Source organism: Dendrobates tinctorius, unplaced genomic scaffold (assembly GCF_039654945.1).
Source record: "Dendrobates tinctorius isolate UK_male_01 unplaced genomic scaffold, ASM3965494v1 ptg000057l, whole genome shotgun sequence".
Lineage (NCBI taxonomy): Eukaryota > Metazoa > Chordata > Amphibia > Anura > Dendrobatidae > Dendrobates > Dendrobates tinctorius.
This window is the reverse complement of record NW_027361725.1, coordinates 27,323,482-27,346,168: the sequence shown is the minus strand read 5'-3', so window position 1 is coordinate 27,346,168 and position 22,687 is coordinate 27,323,482. Positions and strand designations below refer to the sequence as shown.

Here is a 22,687-nt window from a genome sequence, read left to right as displayed (position 1 = left end):
GCGCAGCGTGTCCAGAGTGATCTGCAGGCTGTGATCGCAGTCTCGGCGAGATGGATCCTTGACCAGGAGATTGTCGAGATAAGGGATTATAAGAATCCCCTTTGAACGAAGGATGGCCATGACCGCCGCAATGATGTTCGCAAAAGACCCTGGGGGCGGACGCCAGACCGAATGGGAGAGCCGTGAACTGGTAATGGCACTCCTGTATGGCAAACCGGAGGAACCTCTAATGTTGCACACAAACAGGAACGTGCAAATAAGCATCCTGAATGTCCACAGAGCAAAGATATTCCCCCGGCTCCATGGAGGCGATCACCGAGTGCAAGGAATCCATTCGAAAGTGGCAAACCCGAAGGTGGCGATTCAAAGAGAAGACGCTGCAGGAGCTCAAGATGGACGCTGTGCACCCTGAGTCACGCTGAACGGTGAGCGGGGTTATCGTCTGAAGGAAGTTAGGGACCCCCTGTAATTGGCCAGTCAGGTCAGGCGTGCCGAAAAAGAAGGGGGCGTGCCCGGCCGAAGAAACAGAAAGCAGCGTTCCGATAGGCAGGCACGCCTGTGGGGGCGTGCCCGGCGCTGGAAAAAATGAAAGTAAGGCAACGATTGGCTGTTGCCAGCAAGGGGCGTGTCTAGGACCGAAGAGGAGAGAATTGTCGCGCTAAGCTGTGCGGCAGGGAAGAGGAGCCTGCTGATAGGGAGAATGCCAGAGGGGGCGTGGCTTAAACGGAGAACAGCCTGGAGGAAGAGGGCTGTAAAATGTCAGATAGCGCGCGCTGTAAAGAAAAAAAGGGTGCAAAATTTGAATCTGTGTCCCGAGTAGAAGGAGAAACAGGAGCTGCAGGGGCTTACTGGGGAGATTGGGGGGAGGGGTGTCATACTACCTTGCTTCTTGATTCCGGCTCCTCTTCATAGCTGATGATCACATCAGGAGCCCTTGGGATGGAGAGGGTCCTGGGAGAGAAGATCCTCCTTCCCGCACCGTCTCCAGACGGTGCAGAAGACGGCGTCACCCCCTTAGGAACAAGGGGGAAGGCCACCATCGGGGTAAGGAGGGGAATAGGCAAGGACTGGCCACAGAGAGTCAACCTGACACACCCCAAAGGGGGGACAGGGGACAAAGTCCTGCCAGCGGGTTTGAGAGTGGGCAATGTGGGTGATACCACACTGCTCTCTCGGTCACGTAGATGTGGGAAAACAGGGTGAGAAACCTGCACCCTGTTACCCGACGAGCTGTAAGACACTAAGCAAAAACGGAGGTAATTTGTGCCTGTCGGTAGGTTTATACTGCCGAGGAGGAGCTAACTTTCTTATTTGCATAGAGTCAGCCTCCTAGCGACAGCAGCATACACCCATGGTAACCTGTGTCCCCCAATGAAGCGAGAAAGAGAGATATGTATGTATGTATGTATGTATGTATGTATGTATGTATGTATGTATGTATGTATGTATATACATACATACACACATATATATATATATATATATATATATATATATATATATATATATATATATATATATATATATATATATATATATATATATATATATATATATATATATATATATACACACATACACACACATATACACACACACACAAAATATATTGCATAATTTTTCTTGACTTATTTCTGGTAGGGGATTTGAACCGGCTATTGTAAGGGTGTGTGCACACGCTGCGGATTCTGCTGCGGTTCCGCAGCGGATTTGGCCGCTGCGGTGTACAGTACCATTATTCCCTATGGGAATAAAAAAAACGCAGTGCAGACGGCGCAGATTTTTCCGCGGTGTCAATTCTTTCTGCGGATTCCGCTGCAGTTTGCCATCTCCTCCATTGTGGAGATGAAAAACCGCAGGGCAAAACCGCAGAGCAATCCGCAGGTCTTTTGGCCTGCAGATTTAACTGCGGATTTTACAAAATCCGCAGTGTGTGCACATACCCTAATACTTCAGCATTACAGAAGATAAAATTCACGGCACTAGGATGGCATAAAGGGGGCCTTCAGCAGGTTCTAGCTGTCGTGCAATTCTATAACCACCCACAGTCTCTCAAGACTGGGCTACATGTAGGACATACTTGATTTTCAAGTACTTATTGGGATTTTCACAATGTGTTAGATGGCTATTTAAAAAGATGTATGGGTATAGGAGTTTAATATGACTTTTTTTTTTTTTTTTTTTTTTTTTTTAATAGGTGAGGTTTGTCCTGGCAGCCAAAGTGATAAGCACCGAATTGCTCAGTTTTGTTTACTCACTGTTCTGCCATGTTGGTGTCTTTCAGGATGTGTACATAAATGAACAAAGCCTGCTCGTGCTTTCCCATCCGACCTAGCAATAATGCCCTCTCTTCCAGCAATCCTACATTAAAACATACAAAATAGAAGATAATTTAAAAAATATATATATTACACAAAAAATATACTTAGGTCCTTCAGTTTGCATGCAACCGTATAATCCACTTGAATGAACTTACCATCAAATGGAAAATCACTGATCAGACACTCTGGCTGATAACAGTTTGAGATTTCCAGGAAATTTAGTAATTTAGTGCGAAAAGTTCCTAGCTCTCCCTCCTCTGAGCCTGCAGGAACAGGAACACTGATCCATTCTTCACTGCACATAGAACCTACAAAAAATGTCAAGTATTACATGTAGAACTGAGATGTACTCCATCCGACAATACCTCTACATGGCCAGTCCGTTCACTTGTTACTAAGAAATCACTGGATGGATATGAAAATGGCTATCATAGATCTGAAGCCTCTGCCACTCCAGCTCGATTCTCTGCCCAGCACCACCTCTTCTGTCTTCCCTGATTGCTCTTTTTCTTGAAGTCATACAACATAGAGGCTGTCAGTCAAGCAGGAAGAATCAATGCTGGGATAGGAATAGAACTGGAGTGACAGAGGCTGATGATCTGCAACCTCATTGTCATTTCAGTTCAAACACATTTCTCAGGAACAGACTGGCCATGTAAAGGTAATGCTGAAAATGTATTTGAAAGTTTTAGGCGCATATAAATAGTTGGGTGTGACATCCTGCTGACAGAATCCCTTTACAGTTGTTAAAAAGGAGTTATCCGAGCCAATTTTTTTTTCATGGGCCCAAGAATCTACAGGAAGATAGTTGCATATTATAGATTTAATTTCACCTTAAAAGTGTTGCAGATTGAAGAGGTCAATTGCTCATAAGACTCCTCACAAGTAGCAGCAGACAAATCAATGTGCAGGCTCAATAGCAAGTCTATGGGTCCATACACTGCTCTATTCGTGACCTCATGGAGGAGCTTAGCACTGCAGCAAGCAAAAGTAAGAACTTTTGTTTTATAGCTTTTTAAGATGATCAGTTAAACAGTTGGGGTCTCAGATCCCTCATCATTATAACTTATGTACCCCTCCTGTCGCCACCCAATTTACTCTGTTTGCTAACAGTAGGAGAAGCAAAACACATTAATGAATCAATGAGCTAAACATACAAAAAAATACCCACAGCAGCACCTAAGGAACTTCTAATAGAAAAAACTGGTACAACTGGGGGGGTACTTTCGCCATCAATGGATGTTAAGATGAATGAGTTTTACTAGCCAATTGTCGCACTGACACCATTGTGAGATAAAGGACTTGGGACGTTCCAAAGCAGTCCTTGGATACCGTACCACAACGGAAAAGGCGAAAATGTATATTAAACGGTCATTTGCAGAATTTTTTGTCCTAGAGCAGCATCAGCGGATGCAAAGGTTACATATCCTGTAAAGTTTCACAAAAAAAAACCCAAACAGGGAAGAGTAAATGGATGACCATGTGGCTACCTTGGAAACCTGTAGAGCAGAGTCATTGTGACAAGTCAATCATGTCCCCATGATGAGCCATCAAAGATGTGGATAAACAAGAAGGGAGATGTTTCATTGTATCCTAGGAAAAGGTATTTCTCCACAGAGATCCATGCTTCAGAGACTGGTAGTTCTGTAGAAACTGTTTGGTAAGAAATTAAGGATTGAAGAACAGAAAGGACACTATTGTACAGTTGTGGCCAAAAGTATTGACACCCCTGCAATTCTGTCAGATAATACTCAGTTTCTTCCTGAAAATGATTGCAAACACAAATTCTTTGGTATTATCTTCATTTAATTTGTCTTAAATGAAAAAAACACAAAAGAGAATGAAGCAAAAAGCAAAACATTGATCATTTCACACAAAACTCCAAAAATGGGCCAGACAAAAGTATTGGCACCCTCAGCCCAATACTTTGTTGCACAACCTTTAGCCAAAATAACTGCGACCAACCGCTTCCGGTAACCATCAATGAGTTTCTTACAATGCTCTGCTGGAATTTTAGACCATTCTTCTTTGGCAAACTGCTCCAGGTCCCTGATATTTGAAGGGTGCCTTCTCCAAACTGCCATTTTTAGATCTCTCTAGAGGTGTTCTATGGGATTCAGGTCTGGACTCATTGCTGGCCACCTTAGCAGTCTCCAGTGCTTTCTCTCAAACCATTTTCTAGTGCTTTTTGAAGTGTGTTTTGGGTCATTGTCCTGCTGGAAGACCCATGACCTCTGAGGGAGACCCAGTTTTCTCACACTGGGCCCCACATTATGCTGCAAAATTTGTTGGTAGTCTTCAGACTTCATAATGCCATGCACACGGTCAAGCAGTCCAGTGCCAGAGGCAGCAAAGCAACCCCAAAACATCAGGGAACCTCCGCCATGTTTGACTGTAGGGACCGTGTTTTTTTCTTTGAATGCCTCTTTTTTTCTCCTGTAAACTATGTTGATGCCTTTGCTCAAAAAGTATTAAGTTACGTACCGGCATTTTTCGGAAGCCCATGACAGCACCACGAGAGAGGGGATCCGCCCTTCGGGAACAGGAAACCTACAGATACAAAAGGGCGGCACCTCTCCCACGCATCAGTTGGATTACAGAGCTTGAGAGGCTACCATGGTTAGTACACCGCATATACACAATATATACAACCTATCCTATTTACAATTCTTTAAACCATCTCCCACATAAGGTGAACTCGCGAAAACAATCCTCTAAAGGGGTGCACCCTTATACGTGAACAAGGGAGGGAACTAAGGGTGCTGTCATGGGCTTCCGAAAAATACCGTTACCGGTACGTAACTTAATACTTTATTCTGACTCCCATGACAGCACCACGAGAGAATTACAGAGATGTAAACTAATTTAGGGAGGGACTACAGCCTGCAGCACCCTTAGCCCGAAGGTGAGATCTGAGGAGGCACCCATGTCTAACCGATAGTGGCTAAAAAAGGTGGAAGGAGATGACCAGGTGGCCGCCTTACATATCTGGTCAATTGATACTCCCGATCTCTCTTCCCAGGATGATGCCATGGCACGAGTGGAATGCGCCCTCAGGTTCTGTGGAGCCGGACCGCCACCTGCTGTGTAGGCAAGAGAGATAGCCTCCCTAATCCACCTCGCTAACGTGCGCTTTGACACTCTATACCCTTTCCTGGGACCTTGGAAGGATAAAAATAATGCGTTCTCCTTCCTCCAAGGATGTGTGGCTGCTAAATATTTAAGTAGGCATCTCTTAACATCTAGAGCCTGAAGTTTTTGTTCTTTAGGATTGGTTGGATTAGGGAGGAAGGAAGGCAGAACTATTTCTTGTGTCCTATGAAAATGAGATGCTACCTTGGGAAGGTATGCCGGGTCTGGCCTTAGGATTACTCTATCCTGTAAGAATTCTGTGTAAGGGGGCAATCTGGAAAGTGCCTGTATGTCGCCTATTCTACGTGCAGATGTTATTGCTACCAAAAAGGCTGTCTTAAGTGATATCCTTTTTAGTGAAGCAGAATCCAGAGATTCAAACTGTTTCTCTGTCATGGCTGTCAGTACTAAATTTAAGTCCCAAGGTATACACCTATCTCTGAGTATGGGTCTCGATCTGGTAACTGCATTAATGAATCTCGCCACCCAATGGTTACCGGCAATGTCGCATGCAAATAGGGCCCCTAAAGCTGAAACCTGTACTTTCAATGTACTAGTGGAAAGGCCCAACTCGAGACCCCTCTGGAGTAATTCTAGAATCTGTTTTACAGGTATTCCATCCCTGATATTAAACTCAAAAGGTGGACAGGAATCGCCTCCAGGTTCTAGCATAGATACCTGTGGTGGTTTGTTTCCTACTCTTTAGGAGTGTATCGATTACATTTTTTGAGAAACCTCTATCCCTCAATAGTGTCCTCTCAAACACCATGCCGTCAAACGGAGTCCCGCTACTTGTGGGTGGTTGACTGGCCCCTGGTAAAGGAGATCTGGAAGGTTCGGCAGTACCCAGGGATCGCTTACTGACATGGTCCTCAACCATGCAAACCAGGTCCTTCTGGGCCAAAAGGGGGCAATCAATATGACTCTTGCCCCGTCTTCCCTGATCTTCCTCACTACCAGAGGTAGAAGGTTCAAAGGCGGAAAAGCATAAGCCAGCGAGAAGTCCCATTTTATTAGGAGGGCGTCCACGGCCAGAGGATTTTCCCTGTGATTTAGGGAACAGAAAGTTTTTTCCTTCCTGTTTTCTTTGGTGGCAAAGAGGTCCACCTCCGGTTGACCCCATTTGCGGACAATCTGCTTGTAGATGTCTGAGTTTAAAGCCCATTCTCCCTGCTTTAGGGCCCTGCAGCTTAGAAAGTCTGCCTTCATGTTGTCTTTTCCGCTGATGTGGAGCGCGGTTAAAGATAGAAAATTTTTCTCTGCTATCTGAAGGAGACGTTCCGTTATCCGCATCAGGGGGTTGGAGCGGGTTCCACCTTGGTGGTTGACATAGGCTACCGCTACCTGGTTGTCCGAGAGTATCCTCACATAATGGCCCTGTAGATACATGAGTTTTTTAAAGGCCAATTCAATCGCCAGCAGCTCCCTCTGGTTAGATGAGGTCTCAGCATCGGAGTCCCATTGTCCCTGTACCACTATGTCCCCCATAAGGGCCCCCCAACCCCAAGGACTAGCGTCTGTGGTTATTACGTGGGTTCTCTGTATCACCCAGGGCACCCCCGAGGCTAAATTTCCGACATCGAGCCACCACCTAAGAGATGTAATAGTTGAGGGGCTTAGCAATACTTGACCCTGCAAGAAGCCCTCTAATGTTCTGCTATTAACCAGGACGTCTTTCTGAAGGGCCCTAGTGTGGAATTGTGCCCACTTGACCGCTGGGATACATGAGGTTAGGGAGCCTAACAGGGACATGGCCTGCCTGAAGGTCATGGATGGTCTATCGATGGCCCGAAGAACCTGCTGCTGTATCTGCTGTAATTTATCTATGGGTAACAGACACTGCTGAGCTTCTGAATTTAACAGCAAGCCTAGAAACTTCTGGACCTTTAAGGGCTGAAATCGGGACTTCTCGTAATTTATTATCCATCCGAGGTTCTCTAATCTGGACTTAGCTTTTTTTTTTATCTGAGATAGACAATGGTCCACTGAATTTCCCACAATTAAAAAATCATCTAAGTATGGGATAATTAAGATGTCAACTTCCCGTAAATGAGCCATAACTTCGGCCACTATTTTTGTAAATACCCGGGGCGCTGCTGAGAGACCAAAGGGAAGGGCTCTATATTGATAATGACGGATTAAACCATCTATTGATACCGCCACTCTCAGGAACTGCTGGAAATCTGCGTGGATGGGCACATGATAGTATGCGTCTTTCAAGTCCACGACCGCCAAAAAACACCCTTCAAACAGCATCTTTATTGGAGAATTAATGGACTCCATTTTAAAGGTGCGTTTAACCAAAAATTCATTAAGGAAACGTAAATTAATAATCGTTCTGAATGTTTTACCCGGCTTTTGGATTAGGAATAAGGGAGAGTAGAACCCTCTTCCTCTCTCAGACTCTGGAACCTCTATCAGAACGTTTTTCAGACACAGGTTCAAGACCTCTGCTTCTAAAGCCGCTTGCTCGAGGGGTGAAGACCTTAAGGGTGTTGGTTTAAAGGTATCCCGTGGGACTTGAGTGAACTCCAACCTGAGTCCGGTGGATATGACATTCCGCACCCAGTCACTATTGGTGACCTGTAGCCATGCTGGGAGGAAGGATGACAGTCTACCCCCCACGGGAATTGCTAGTCATTGGTTCTGTCTTTTTCGCTCTCTCGATGAGCGTCTGAACATGAAGCCTGTACCTCTTCTCCTTCTATCCTCCCATCTGGGACGGTCTCTATTAGGTGAAGGGTTACGCCTTCTCCCTTGACCGAATCTCCTTCTATTAAACGAACGTCGGTAAGATGCGGACCAAAGATTTGGGAATTTTTTCTTATCATCCCCGGCCTTCTCCAGCAGTTCGTCCAGGACTGCTCCGAATAAATATTCCCCCTCACACAGCCTAGAGGAGCTTTTATGACTGGATTGGTCACTTCGTCCCGGATGCTCCTTACTGTCACAGGCCTCTTTCTTCTTCTGATTGACCTGCCTAAGGTCATCCAGGGGCGGCAGTGAAGATTGTCGCTGTTGCCGCCGTTGCTGCTGCTTTTGCTGCTGCTACTCCTGATCGCTCTCCATTACTGCTCGCAATAATGTGGCCAAGGGAAGGCACCCATCTAGGGTCCTGCCTATATACCCCTCCTCCGAACAGCAGATTTCCTCCTGCCGCGCCCTCCCCCCCTAATAGGGCCCCCCTCCCCAGCTGGTGCCGCTTTGGGCAGGGGAATCGGCGCCTACCGGTGTCCTCCCGATGGGCGCCGCCATCTTGGGTCCTCACGCCTGCGCAGTGGCGCCGCCAACCCGGAAGCGCCCCCAGGCTCCGCCCCCCGACGTCACCGCGACTCCGACATGACCGGAAGTCACGCGGGTTGCCCGGGCACTCCACCATGGAGCGCTCCCCGGCCCCAGCGCCCTGCAGCTGCGCCGGCCCCCCCAACCTCCGCGATCGCGCCGCCGGAGCTGGGAGCCCCTGGGGGGCATACTTACCGGCGGCGGCCCACATATGGAGACGGACCCCCTCCGGATGCTGCTCCCTGCTGTATCCACCACCGCCGTGCCACCCATCCTGGGCCAATGTGGCGTCCTCCAGGAGCTCCGCACCAGGCCGAGGTAGGAGACCCCCCTCGCTACCTATACCGGCCGGCCTGGGATCCGGTCTGTAGGATCCCGTCCCCTCAGGAACAGGAAACCAACTGATGCGTGGGAGAGGTGCCGCCCTTTTGTATCTGTAGGTTTCCTGTTCCCGAATGGCGGATCCCCTCTCTCGTGGTGCTGTCATGGGAGTCCGAATAAAGCTCTACTTTTGTCTCATCTGACCAGAGAACATTCTTCCAAAACGTTTTAGGCTTTTTCAGGTAAGTTTTGGCAAACTCCAGCCTGGCTTTTTTATGTCTCGGGGTAAGAAATGGGGTCTTCCTGGGTCTCCTGTCATACAGTCCCTTTTCATTCAGACGCCGACGGATAGTACGGGTTGACACTGTTGTACCCTCGGACTGCAGGGCAGCTTGAACTTGTTTGGATGTTAGTCGAGGTTCTTTATCCAACATCCGTACAATCTTGCGTTGAAATCTCTTGTCAATTTTTCTTTTACGTCCACATCTAGGGAGGTTAGCCACAGTGCCATGGGCTTTAAACTTTTTCATGACACTGTGCACGGTAGACACAGGAACATTCAGGTCTTTGGAGATGGACTTGTAGCCTTGAGATTGCTCATGCTTCCTCACAATTTGGTTTCTCAAGTCCTCAGACAGTTCTTTGGTCATCTTTCTTTTCTCCATGCTCAATGTGGTACACACAAGGACACAGGACAGAGGTTGAGTCAACTTTAATCCATGTCAACTGGCTGCAAGTGTGATTTAGTTATTGCCAACACCTTTTAGGTGCCACAGGTAAATTACAGGTGCTGTTAATTACACAAATTAGAGAAGCATCACATGATTTTTCGAACAGTGCCAATACTTTTGTCCACCCTCTTTTTTATGTTTGGTGTGGAATTATATCCAATTTGGCTTTAGGACAATTCTTTTTGTGTTTTTTCATTTAAGACAAATTAAATGAAGATAATAAAATTTGTGTTTGCAATCATTTTCAGGAAGAAACTGAGTATTATTTGACAGAATTGCAGGGGTGTCAATACTTTTGGCCACAACTGTAGGTGTTTACTATAGGCCGCCTGGACAGACTGAAGATATAGATGACCTTTTTACACCAGATGTGTGTTCCCCTAAAAGTACGAAGTAGTGATCATGGAAGATTTTAACCATCCAGAAATTTGTTTGGAATCTCTCTCAGACAAAAGTACTGGGTCCAGAAAATTCTTATCTTCTCTTGCTGACAACTTTATCTTTCAAAAGGTAGAAGAGAGAACAAGAGGATCTGCAATCTTGAACCTAATTCTTACTGACAGGGAGGAAATGGTTGAGGAAGTAAAGGTGGATAGGAATTTAGGAGGCCGCGATCATGCCATCCTCGAGTTTTGGATTACAAGAGAAGGATCACCAGAGAGGACTCAGACTTTAAGGTAATACTTCAGAAAGGCAGATTTTAATGGACTCAAAGAGGGTAGGAAAGGTCCAATGGCTGGACGTTCTAAAGGACAGAAATGTCCAAGAAGGATGGGAGATTTTGCGAAATTAAATTCTCACCGCACAATCCATAACAATCCTGAAAAGAAGGAAAAAAGTTGGAAGCATTTAAAGAGACCAGGGCAGATAAACACAGAACTTAAGCAATTGTTAAAAAAGGAAAAATAAAATATATCAAATGGAAAGGAGGGGGGGGGGGGGGAGGCATATCTTAACATAATGCTGTTTGCAAGGAATACAGGGCAAGAGTTAGAAGAGCTAAAGCCAGTAATGAAGTAAGGGAGACCAAAAGCAGCAACAAAGGATTTGGGGGGAATGTGAAAAGCAAAAGAAAGGTCAAAGATGCTATAGGATTTTTACAGAATGAAAAAGGGTGAAGTGGTCAAAAATGATGTTGAGAAGGCCGAACTTTTAAATTCCTATTTTGTATCCGTGTTCTCTAAGAAAGCAAATGCAATATCAACTGATCTTCATGGTGTCATTGAAGGAATAAAAAAAATCCACTCTATCCATAAAACAGAGAAGGAACACTTGGCTAATTTAAATGAATCTACAGTTAGGTCCATATATATTTGGATAGAGACAACATTTTTCTAATTTTGGTTCTAGACATTACCACAATGAATTTTTATCAAAACAATTCAGATGCAGTTGAAGTTCAGACTTTCAGCTTTCATTTGAGGGTATCCACATTAAAATTGGATGAAGGGTTTAGGAGTTTCAGCTCCTTAACATGTGCCACCCTGTTTTTAAAGGGACCAAGAGTAATTGGACAATTGACTCCAAGGCTATTTCATGGACAGGTGAGGGCAATCCCTTCATTATTTCATTCTCAATTAAGCAGATAAAAGGCCTGGAGTTGATTTGAGGTGTGGTGCTTGCATTTGGAAGGTTTTGCTGTGAAGGAAACATGCGGTCAAAGGAGCTCTCCATGCAGGTGAAACAAGCCATCCTTAAGCTGCAAAAACAGAAAAACCCATCCGAGAAATTGCTACAACATTACGAGTGGCAAAATCTACAGTTTGGTACATCCTGAGAAAGAAAGCAAGCAAGCACTGGTGAACTCATCAGTGCAAAAAGATCTGGGCGGCCATGAAAGACAACAGTGGTGGATGATCGCAGAATAGTCTCCATGGTGAAGAGAAACCCCTTTACAACAGCCAGCCAAGTGAACAACACTCTCCAGGAGGTAGGCGTATCAATATCCAAATCTACCATAAAGAGAAGACTGCATGAAAGCAATACAGAGGGTTCACTGCATGGAGCAAGCCACTCAACCATCAAGAATAAAAAGGCTAGACTGGACTTTGCTAAAAAAACATCTAAAAAAGCCAGCACAGTTCTGGAAGAACATTCTTTAAACAGATGAAACCAAGATCAACCTCTACCAGAATGATGGAAAGAGAAAAGTATGGCGAAGGCGTGGTAAAGCTCATGATCCAAAGCATACCACATCATCTGTAAAACACGGCGGAGGCAGTGTGATGGCTTGGGAATGCATGGCTGCCAGTGGCACTGGGTCACTAGTGTTTATTGATGATGTGACACAGGACAGAAGCAGCCGAATGAATTCTGAGGTATTCAGAGCCATACTGTGTGCTCAGATCCAGCTAAATGCAGCCAAACTGATTGGTCGTCGTTTCATACTACAGATGGACAATGACCCAAAACATAAAGCCAAAGCAACCCAGGAGTTTATTAAAGCAAAGAAGTGGAATATTCTTGAATGGCCAAGTCAGTCACCTGATCTCAACCCAATTGAGCATGCATTTCACTTGTTAAAGACTAAACTTCAGACACAAAGGCCCACAAACAAACAGCAACTGAAAACCACCGCAGTGAAGACCTGGCAGAGCATCAAAAAGGAGGAAACCGTGTCTGGTGATGTCCATGAGTTCAAGACTTCAGGCAGTCATTGCCAACAAAGGGTTTTCAACCAAGTACTAGAAATGAACATTTTATTTACAATTATTTAATCTGTCCAATTACTTTTGGTCCCTTTAAAAACAGGGTGGCACATGTTAAGGAGCTGAAACTCCTAAACTCTTCATCCAATTTTAATGTGGATACCTTCAAATGAAAGCTGAAAGTCTGAACTTCAACTGCATCTGAATTGTTTTGTTTAAAATTCATTGTGGTAATGTCTAGAACCAAAATTAGAAAAATGTTGTCTCTGTCCAAATATATGGACCTAACTGTAAATCTCCTGGTCCAGATGAATTACATCCTAGGGTAATGAAATTTAGCAGAGGAAATTGCAGAAACACTAGCCAGAATCTTTGAAAGATCCTGGAAAACAGGAATAGTCCCAGAAGAATGGAGAAGGGCAAATGTCCCTATAGTCAAAAGAAAAAGAGCCAGGAAATTACAGGCCAGTGAGCATTACTTCTATATCAGGAAAGATATTTGAATAAATTATTAAACAGCATATATCAATTAACCAGAGCCAGCATGGGTTTGTAGCAAACAAGTCATGCCAGACTAATCTAATTTCCTTCTATGATGGAATCACTGACTGGGTGGATTAGGGAAATGCAGTAGATATAGTGTATCTCGACTTCAGCAAAGCATTTGATAAAGTATCTCATACTATCCTTATTAAAAAAAAAAAAGCCAAGTATGGGATTGGCAAGGCTACGGTTAGGTGGATTCATAACTGGCTCAGTGATCGTACTCAAAGAGTGGTAATAAATGGTTGCACATCCAATTAGACAAGTGTTTGAAGTGGGGTACCACAAGGCTCGGTCCTGACCCGTGTTGTTCGACATTTTTATAAATGATCTAGATAAGGGAACTTAAGGTAAACTAATCAAATTTGCAGATGATGCAAAGCTAGGAGGCACCGATAACACTAGAGAAGACAGGGAAAAGATTCATAAGGATCTAGATAAGCTTGAACAATGGGCAGCGACTAATAGAATGGTATTTAACAGGGAGAAATGCAAGATTCTACATCTGGGCAAGAAAAACAAAAATTGCATCTATAGAATTGGAGGAATAGAACTAAGCAACAACACGTGTGAAAAAGACTTGGCTATACTAATAGATCACCGATTGCACATGAGTCAACAGTGTGATGCAGCAGCAAAAAAGCAAACAATTCTAGGATGTATCAAGAGAAACAGTCTAGATCATGTGAAGTAGTTATCCCCCTCTACTCCACCTTGGTCATGCTTCATCTGGAATTCTGTGTCCAGTTCTGGGAGCCACATTTTAAAAAATACATTGAAAAAACTGGAGCAAGTTCAGAGAAGAGCTACCAAGATGGTGAGCAGACTGCAAACTATGTCCTATGAAGAACAACTAAAGGATCTGGGAATGTTTATCTTGCAAAAAAGAAGGCTAAGAGGAGACTTAATAGCTGTCTACAAATATATGAAGGGATGTCACAGTGTAGAGGGATCATCATTCTTATTTGCTCATGGAAACATTAGAAGCCATGGAATAAAACTGAAAGGGAGAAGATGGAGATTTGGTAATACAAAATATTTTTTGACAGTGAGGGTAATCAATGAGTGGGACAAGCTGCCATGAGGTGGTGAGTTCTCCTTCAATGGAAGTCTTCAAACAGAGGCTGGACAGACATCAGTCTGAGATGGTTTAATGAATCCTGCATTGAGCAGGGGGTTGAACACGATGACCTTCAACGTTCCTTCCAACTCTAACGTTCTATAATTCTATGAATCACCAATTTTATACACATCCGTTTTCTTCTTGAATTTTGCCAATGCGTACAGTTGAGTACATTCTCTATGGTTTTAGTGGAGCCATATCCTTTGCTGCTTATATATTCCTTTAAACCGAAGTGACAAATGCAGTGTTTCAGGACCATAAGGTTCAGTAATTATAGGAAAGGGCAGAGGAATGGGTAAGAAGCTTGGAAGGGTCAAGAGTTCCCTTGCAGATACATTTGCTTGCTTCCTTCAGGAGATATTCTGAGCAATGTCCTCTACCTCCAGGACCAAAGGAGCAGCAGACAGAATGCAATTCTAGAGCTATTGTCAACTGGTGGTAGTCCTGCAAGATGAGAATATTGGCCTGAGGGTGAACCAGCAGCCTCACAATGTGGATATTGGGAAGGACTCCATTTCCAGCCACATCTCTAGGACATTGTTCTTCTGCCACATGCAGACATTCTAACATCTCCTGATAAACCCAGCACGGGGGAAACACGTCAAGATCCCATCTGGCATGATTATCCCTTACCAGGAGCATCACATCTAAGCAGATAAGCTACGAATTATGACCCTTTATTACGGTCACATCTATTTTGTTTCTAGTGGGCCAATCGGTTCATATATATTCTGTCCTTCTATTTCTCTGCCAGGTAAACTATCCCTAACCAGTCTTCAATACTTAAAAGGTGTGCTATATTAATCTAAGCACTCAGGATTCATGTTGTGTGTAGGAAAGTGTGTCTGCTCCTGTGATCTATCATCTTTTACACATATACCCTTACCATGTGAGATCTTTAAGTACACAATATTTGATACATTTATTTGTGACTGGACACACTGCTAACAATGGATATAGGCCTACTGGCCCTCTGTTTCTCACTATATGTCTGTATCAGGGCTGTGTAGGAGCAGTCGACGCACGAGCGGGGTGCCATCTCTCGCATTCTTAAGTTGCCAACCTCCGCAAATAGGTAGGGGTACAGCAGGGGTGGCATGGAGGGTCAGTACACCACCTTCTCCATATCAGCTTAGTTTGACTGGTTGTTGTCTGTAACCACAGCCGTTAGACACTTCAGTGCAACAATTGAATACCTGTCTAGGCAGTGAATTATGTGGGGCACCCTTGGCAAGCAGTTTTATCGTTCCCTTGATGGGACATTGTGTCACAGGGCTAGTAATCGCCTTTTATCAATGGTTGAACTCTTTGATAAACCTTTGGCGATATGATAATCTTACAGTAGTTGCAAATAAATACATTATGTTAAAGAAAATATAGCTAGGTGTCAAATACCAGTCTATATTTTGAATCATTGTTTCTAGCCCGCTATAATAAAATTTTTTCCTCTGCACGTTGCACTTTTCACCTTTGTGGTGGGTATATGAATAATGTTTTTATATAGAACTTCATAAAAGTTATATTTTATAAGGGTTATTTCAGTTAGCAGAAGGACTCCATTTCCAGTGTCACAGGTCTTGGAAGGAGGCAGACTCTGACAGATATTATGTTATGCTTGGGCAAATGGGGAATTGAAAGGCCTACTGGCGCAGAAAAGAATACAAATTGCCAAAATGTTTGGGCCTTGCAAAATATCTGTCAAGAAAATTCCTTCATTTGTCAAGTGCTTGGTCAAATTACAAATACAAGGGTTGGTCATCGGGGATGCCAAAGAGAAGCAGTTTCCTTGAGGAAGTCTTTGTCCGTCACATTAAAGATCTCCTTGGCAGCAGTTTTAAGGCTGTCAACTATACGGGCCGTTTGAGACGGTTCTTCATCTGAGTCAGAGTCTGATTGGGGAATTTCTCCGCTAAAGATTAAATATCTGAATCCTGGGGGAGAAGATGGTAAAGAGGCATGTGATGCAGAGGTGATCAGACCTTAGCCATTAGTAGATTTGCCTTGAGAGTCTCCTGAAAAGGGTGGCCACTGAGGAACTAGGGTTAGTCTGTGTGTTAAAAAACCCATTAGGTTCACAATAGATTGAGATGACTTAGTGAAGTCTGATACTGATTATGATAGGGAGAATGACTGACTGCACGAAAACTTTGCATTTCAGCAGTAGGTCGCAAATTGCCACATGTCAGTTGTACTATCAGTGGAGGCTTCTCCTCTGGTGCCATGAGCAGACCTATACTGCAGACAGGGTAAAAATGCGGCTGTAGCGCCGACAGACTCTAAAGAATCACAAGCCTGTCAAATGAAAGACCAACATAAAAGAAATTTAAAAGACGACCCACTGTACAGCTGCTGACACCTATTCTTTCAGATGCCAGACAGGCACCAGGAAGGTTACGCCATACTATTATCCTGTCCTAATGAAGATCAACAGTAATAAATCAGTCCTGTAGTACCATCCTAAAAGGGAGAAAAACAAACAAACATGTACCTGCCAAGCAGGCATGTCTGCCTCATGCCGGACACTAAACTTAAGGTACTGTCACACTTAGCGATGCACCAGCGATCCCGACCAGCGATATGACGCGGTCAGGATCGCTGGTACATCGCTAAGTGGTCGCTAGTGAGCTGCCACACAGGCAGATCTCACCAGCGACATCGCAGGGGTCGGGGTCGCTACTTACCTGTCAGACGCGGCAATCCTGACGTCCTCCCGCCCACGTCCACGCGTCGCTCGTCGTCACAGCAGGAAGCCCAGCAGGAAGCTGACGACGAGAAACGGCCAAGGACGTTCTCGCGCGATCAGCGATAACCAGCGGAGGAGCCGGTCGGAGGTATCAGACATAGCGATATCGCTAGCAATATCGCTGCTACGTCACAAAAACCAGTGACGATACAGCGATATTGCTAGCGATATCGCTTAGTGTGACAGGCCCTTTAATCAAAGAAGAGTACAGCTGATTGGAAGAACAAATGCTTAAAAGGAAAATTGGCACTTGATTCATGCCAACCAAACCACAGGCAGGATCATAGACTATTAGAGATGGAAGGCACCCTCCATGGTCATAGCGTCCAACCCCATGCTCAATGCCGGATTCACTCAGCCATCTCAGACTGATGTCTGTCCAGATTCTATTTATAAGACTACCATTGAAAGAGAATTCACCTCCTCTTGTAGAAGAATAATCTATTCCTGGCTGCATGATTGCAGCCAGGTATATTTTACTCTGTCACAATCCAGCATTTCAGGGAAAATATAGTTAGAAGATCCTGCCGGGGACCATAGCCAGATAAAAGAATAGTCTAGCATAGAATAGTTTACCACTGATGGTTCTGAGTAGCATCTCCCTTTCTAGTGAATATTCCCTCATCACATATCTAAAACAGTTCAGTTTCTGGTGATCTTGCTGTCCAATGAAATATTTGGGTTTATATGATGAAGAACATCTCTGTTCATAGAACTTTCTCCAGCACCACAACTCAAAGCCAAATATTCTTCTGCCTGCTTGTGAAAGTCCATGTCTCACAGCCATATATCACAAACAGGAACACAATTATAGTGACCAGTCTTTGTTTAATGCTGATTGAGACATCTTTGTACTTCCATAATTGGTTCATGTTCATGCAATTCTGCTTTGGATTCATGGTGCCCGTGGTTTGGACAGCATGAATCAAGTGACAGGTTTCCTTTAACAATTTAGCATCCACCTCCTAGCGGCAGCTAGCTATAACCCAAGGTGTTGTATCCCTCAATGGAAGGTGCCAAAAAGTGTCTGCTTCATGAGCAGCCACACCATTTAACAACTCCCACACTTTTATTTGCCTTTGCAGCTGCCTAAGGTTGAGTTTGCACTTTAAAATACAAAATTAATAAAAAATTATGCCGAATGTATCTGTAAAAGCAGCCAAAATGGAAAAGGTGTGAATAAGCATTATATTTTTCCACTACATCCATAAGCCAAGTACCTATAGTTTGCATAAGACTCTGCACCCTCTCGCAATACAACTTGATGAGACAGTTGTGAAATTCAGGGCCCCTATCCTCCCACGTGAGGATAATATGTTCCTGGAACGGTAAAGAAAAAAAAAAAAGTCACCGATCACTAACAGATAATGTTCATAAAATAGTAAGTACATCCCGAGAAACCCTCAATTTGGGGACAATAAAGCACATTAAGAGGCATAGGCTGGGTTCACATTGCGTTAGGGGCAATGCGCTGACGGATCCGTTACGTAGCGGCACTAACGCTATGCAACAGACCCGTTAAAGCCGCCATTGCCTGCAATGAATGTAGCGCATCCTAACGCATACCAAAATCGGCGTTAGCAAGTATGCGTTAATTCATGACGCACCCTCGAACGCTGCATGCAATGTTTTTGGGTGCATTGGCAGTAACGCACAGCAAACGGACCCGTTCGCTGTGCGCTGTGCATAGAACTGTATGGGCTAACACATGGTAGCACAGGGTACCTTAGCACTTCCATGCGTTAACGCATACCGTTAGCAATAGGTCACTAAAGATGTCAAAAATGACATCAGCGTTAGCGCATCCGTTTAACAAATCCGTTAAACGGATGCCCTAACGCAATGTGAACCTAGCTATAGATTACAGAATACCGGTTTACCTAAAGTATTTTTTTTTGTCAAAAGCATTTTGTTAAAGTATTCATATTGGGGAGGATAATTTTTTATTTTGTAACGCTTCTGTAGTGATAAAAGGCAGTAACAGCTTAAATAAGTCTACTATTTTCAGATTTTTCTCTAAAGCAGTTGGTTCAAAATATAATCGTTCCTTAAAAAAATAAATCCTCCAGTTTTCCAGTGCATAGCGATACCAAATTCAGTCATGGCCAAAAGTGTTAGCACCCTTGAAATAGTCCCAGAAAATGTAGTAGTTCTACAAGAAAATTATTTCAATTACACGTTTTGTTATACACGTATATTTCCTGTGTGTAGTAGAACACAAAATAATAAAAAACAGAAAAAAAAAAAAGACAAATTGGACATAACTTCTCACAAAACCCCAGAAATGGGCCGGACAAAATTATTGGCACCTCTCAAAAAATTTGGGTGCACAACCTTGCTTTAAGCATGAGATGCTCATTCAAACTCACCTGTGGCAAGTAACAGGTGTGGGCAATATCAAAATCAAGCTTGAAACCAGATACAAAAAAGCTGACTCAACCGTTGCATTGCGTGTGCCACACTAAGCATGGAGAACAGAAAGAGAACTGTCTGAGAATTTGAGAACAAAAACTGTTGAACAATATCAACAATCTCAAGGTTACAAATCCGTCTCAAGAGATCTTGATGTTCCTTTGTCCTCGGTGCGCAACATAATCAAGAAGTTTACAACTCATGGTACAGTTCTTCTGTGCCGATGCCTGCGTGTCATAGCTACTGCGCAGAAGAACAATGACGCCAATGGCCATAGAAGGGCCGATAAGGTACGTATAGGTATAGTCGCACTAATGTAGGGCGCAAGTGCAGGATTCCGGGGCCATCAATACATGTCACAGGGCACTGTGGAGCTGATGGGAGAGGGGGCGGTATGCATATGAAGACCGCAGCCTGAGTTTTCTTCCAAGCTCTGCATGCCCCAGAGCCTGGAAGAAATCATTAGCATAAAGAAATAAAAGACTCTTTCTCAACAACAAGACCGAAGATATGTGCATACAGGTGTGACTAGTTTAATCACCTGTATTCCCATGTTAATAGGTGAAAAATGTTACATGGGGTGACTGATTCCTTTCAAGGTGAAAGTGGCAACATTTGTCCAGCCCATTTTGGGATTTCTGAGAAATTATGTCTAATTTGCTTTTTATGTCTGATTTTTTTGTGTTCCGATATACACTTGTATATTTCCATTGTGAGTAACAAAACGTGTAATTGTAATTTTCTGAGAGAAATACTTCATTTTCTGGAACAATTTCAAGGGTGTCAACACTTTTGGCCAACCTCACTGACAGACAAGTGGAGAGAGGATTTTTTTTTTTCAGCATGGACCCTTGTACAATGTGTTTATACAACAAATGCTTCCAGAGTGCCATGTTTGGTTATCATAGGGGTCATTTGATTAGGACATACAGCAGATAAGGTCCAGATGGGAGTCTTCAGGACCAGAGGTTGTTCGTAAAATTGAAATCTGGGTGTTGGGACACAATCACCTGCAAGAGTAATGGATGTATAGATTGTAGAGTTCTGCAAAATATTATGTAAATGTGGACGCAATAGGCACTGGGTGGTCTTGATATGCTTTAAGGGGTATTTCCATCCTGGACACTTACAGTTGGGAGCCCCATCTATCCATAAAAGGTATAGGAAAAGCTTTATTTAAAATTGGGGAGCGGCTCTTTTATTCAAGAATATGAAAATCACCAAAACCCATGCGCAAAGATAGAATATCCCATTATAATGGGATATTCTATCTTGTGAAGGAGTACTGTACATTTCTAAGGATAGGACTTATTCACTGCAATACCTGACACATTACAACCACACAACCATGACAGTATCAGAAACTGTAGGAAAGGGACTGTGGCCGGGTCTCATGGTCGCCCACTGAGGGTGTACGTCCGTGACAGCCATTACTTTATCCACAAGACCTGACAACCTGTAAGGCATGGTGGTGCTCTCAAAGCTCAATTTCTCAGCACTCATCAGATTACTTCAAAGCAAGTACTTCTAAATTCTAATACTATATATTACTAGGCCTTGTACAGCCATGACTAAAAGTTTTGTTACTAAATTGGTCTTCACAGAATTTCCTTTAAAAGTGATGCTAAACATCCCCCTTTAATATAGTCCTTGTGGTGCACGTCCATCTCAAAGTTCCTATTCTAATATTGTAGTAGGTGTAATAGCTTCAATTAGAAATGTAGTATAGTCCTTCTGATTCACTTTGTACCTTACACCCTTGTGCAGGGCATTGCAGTGACTTAAGCATCCATGTTTACAACCATTCATACAGTGAGTTACTTGTGTTAGTGGTAGTAACCATGGATGCCTAAGCTACTGCAATGCCCTGCACATGGCGTAAGTGACATAGCGAATCAGAAGAACTATACTACATTTCTAATTAGAGGTATTTGCTAATATTATTAATTACATCACTACATATTGGGACAGGATCTTAGAGATGGACATACACCTTTAATGCATTATACATGTTCTAAGTTTACACAACAAAATGCAAAGCAAAATTTAGTTTCTCACCAAGTAGGGAATAGCGAGGTGCTTAAAGTTTTCCAATAAAAACGATAGCACATGATTTCGAGGAAGGAGTTCAACTTCTGGGAGGTCTTCAGTGAATATCTGTTACGTGCAGTAAATAATACGTCATGAACGTTAAAAGTACGGACATTTGTAAGACTATACACATTTACAGTAGTTACTTATTTTTAATCAAGTTTCTTTTCCTCCAGAATATCAGGGGAAAAATGACTATTTTGTATAGTTAAACACATGTATGGATTGCCTAACAAACAGGCAATCACTGCATGTATTGTGGCTGTCGAGAAGCCGCTGGGACTTTAACATACAGTGCCTTGCGAATGTATTCAGCCCCCTGGAACTTTTCAACCTTTTCCCACATATCCTGCTTCAAACAAAGATACCAAATGTACATTTTTGGTGAAGAACCAACAAATAAGTGGGACACAATTGTGAAGTTGAACGAAATTTATATATTTTTTAAAAAAAATATTCAGAATTGAGAGTCCTCAGTGGTTAATACCTTTTAATGGCTAACTGAAAAGATGGTAACACATTGCAAGCTTTCGAGACTACTCGGGTCTCTTCATAAGGCATTTTTTAAAAATTTTTGTGGAAACTGAAAAGTGGGGCGTGCACTATTATTCGGCCCCTTTAACTTAATACTTTGCTGTGCCACCTTTTGCTGCGATTACAGCTGCAAGTCGCTTGGGGTATGTCTCCATCAGGTTTGTACATCGAGAGACTGAAATTCTTGCCCATTCTTCTTTGGCAAACCGCTCGAGCTCAGTGAGGTTTGATGGCGATCGTTTGTGAACAGCAGTTTTCAGCTCTTTCCACAGATTCTCGAAAGAGCGCAAAAGGTGGCGCAACAAAGTATTACGTTAAAGGGGCCGAATAATACTGCATGCCCCACTTTTCAATTGCCACAAAAATTTAAAATACAGTATATACTCGTGTATAAGCCCCCCCCCCCCCAATTGTGTCACAAAAAACTGGGAAAACTTGACTCGCGTATAAGCCGAGGGTGCACAGTGAGTGGCTCCAGATAATGCTGCACAGCGAGTGGCCCCAGATAATGCTGCACAGTTGAGTGGCCCCAGATAATGCTGCACAGTTGAGTGGCCCCAGATAATGCTGCACAGTTGAGTGGCCCCAGATAATGCTGCACAGTTGAGTGGCCCCAGATAATGCTGCACAGTTGAGTGGCCCCAGATAATGCTGCACAGTTGAGTGGCCCCAGATAATGCTGCACAGTTGAGTGGCCCCAGATAATGCTGCACAGTTGAGTGGCCCCAGATAATGCTGCACAGTTGAGTGGCCCCAGATAATGCTGCACAGTTGAGTGGCCCCAGATAATGCTGCACAGTTGAGTG

The 22,687-nt window shown here is 43.7% G+C and overlaps 1 protein-coding gene across 1 annotated transcript in view; it reads right to left on the bottom strand.

The window, feature by feature from the left end:
• VPS39 (VPS39 subunit of HOPS complex) overlaps window positions 1-22,687 on the bottom strand; it is a 116,534-nt gene that overhangs the window by 36,498 nt on the left and 57,349 nt on the right. Inside the window, exons 17-20 of the mRNA XM_073577854.1 lie at window positions 21,315-21,413; window positions 18,065-18,164; window positions 2,477-2,629; window positions 2,259-2,361 (exon numbers count right to left, since the gene is read on the bottom strand). Of these exons, the coding sequence (XP_073433955.1) occupies window positions 2,259-2,361; window positions 2,477-2,629; window positions 18,065-18,164; window positions 21,315-21,413 (455 nt within the window). The remainder of the gene's footprint in view (window positions 1-2,258; window positions 2,362-2,476; window positions 2,630-18,064; window positions 18,165-21,314; window positions 21,414-22,687) is intronic.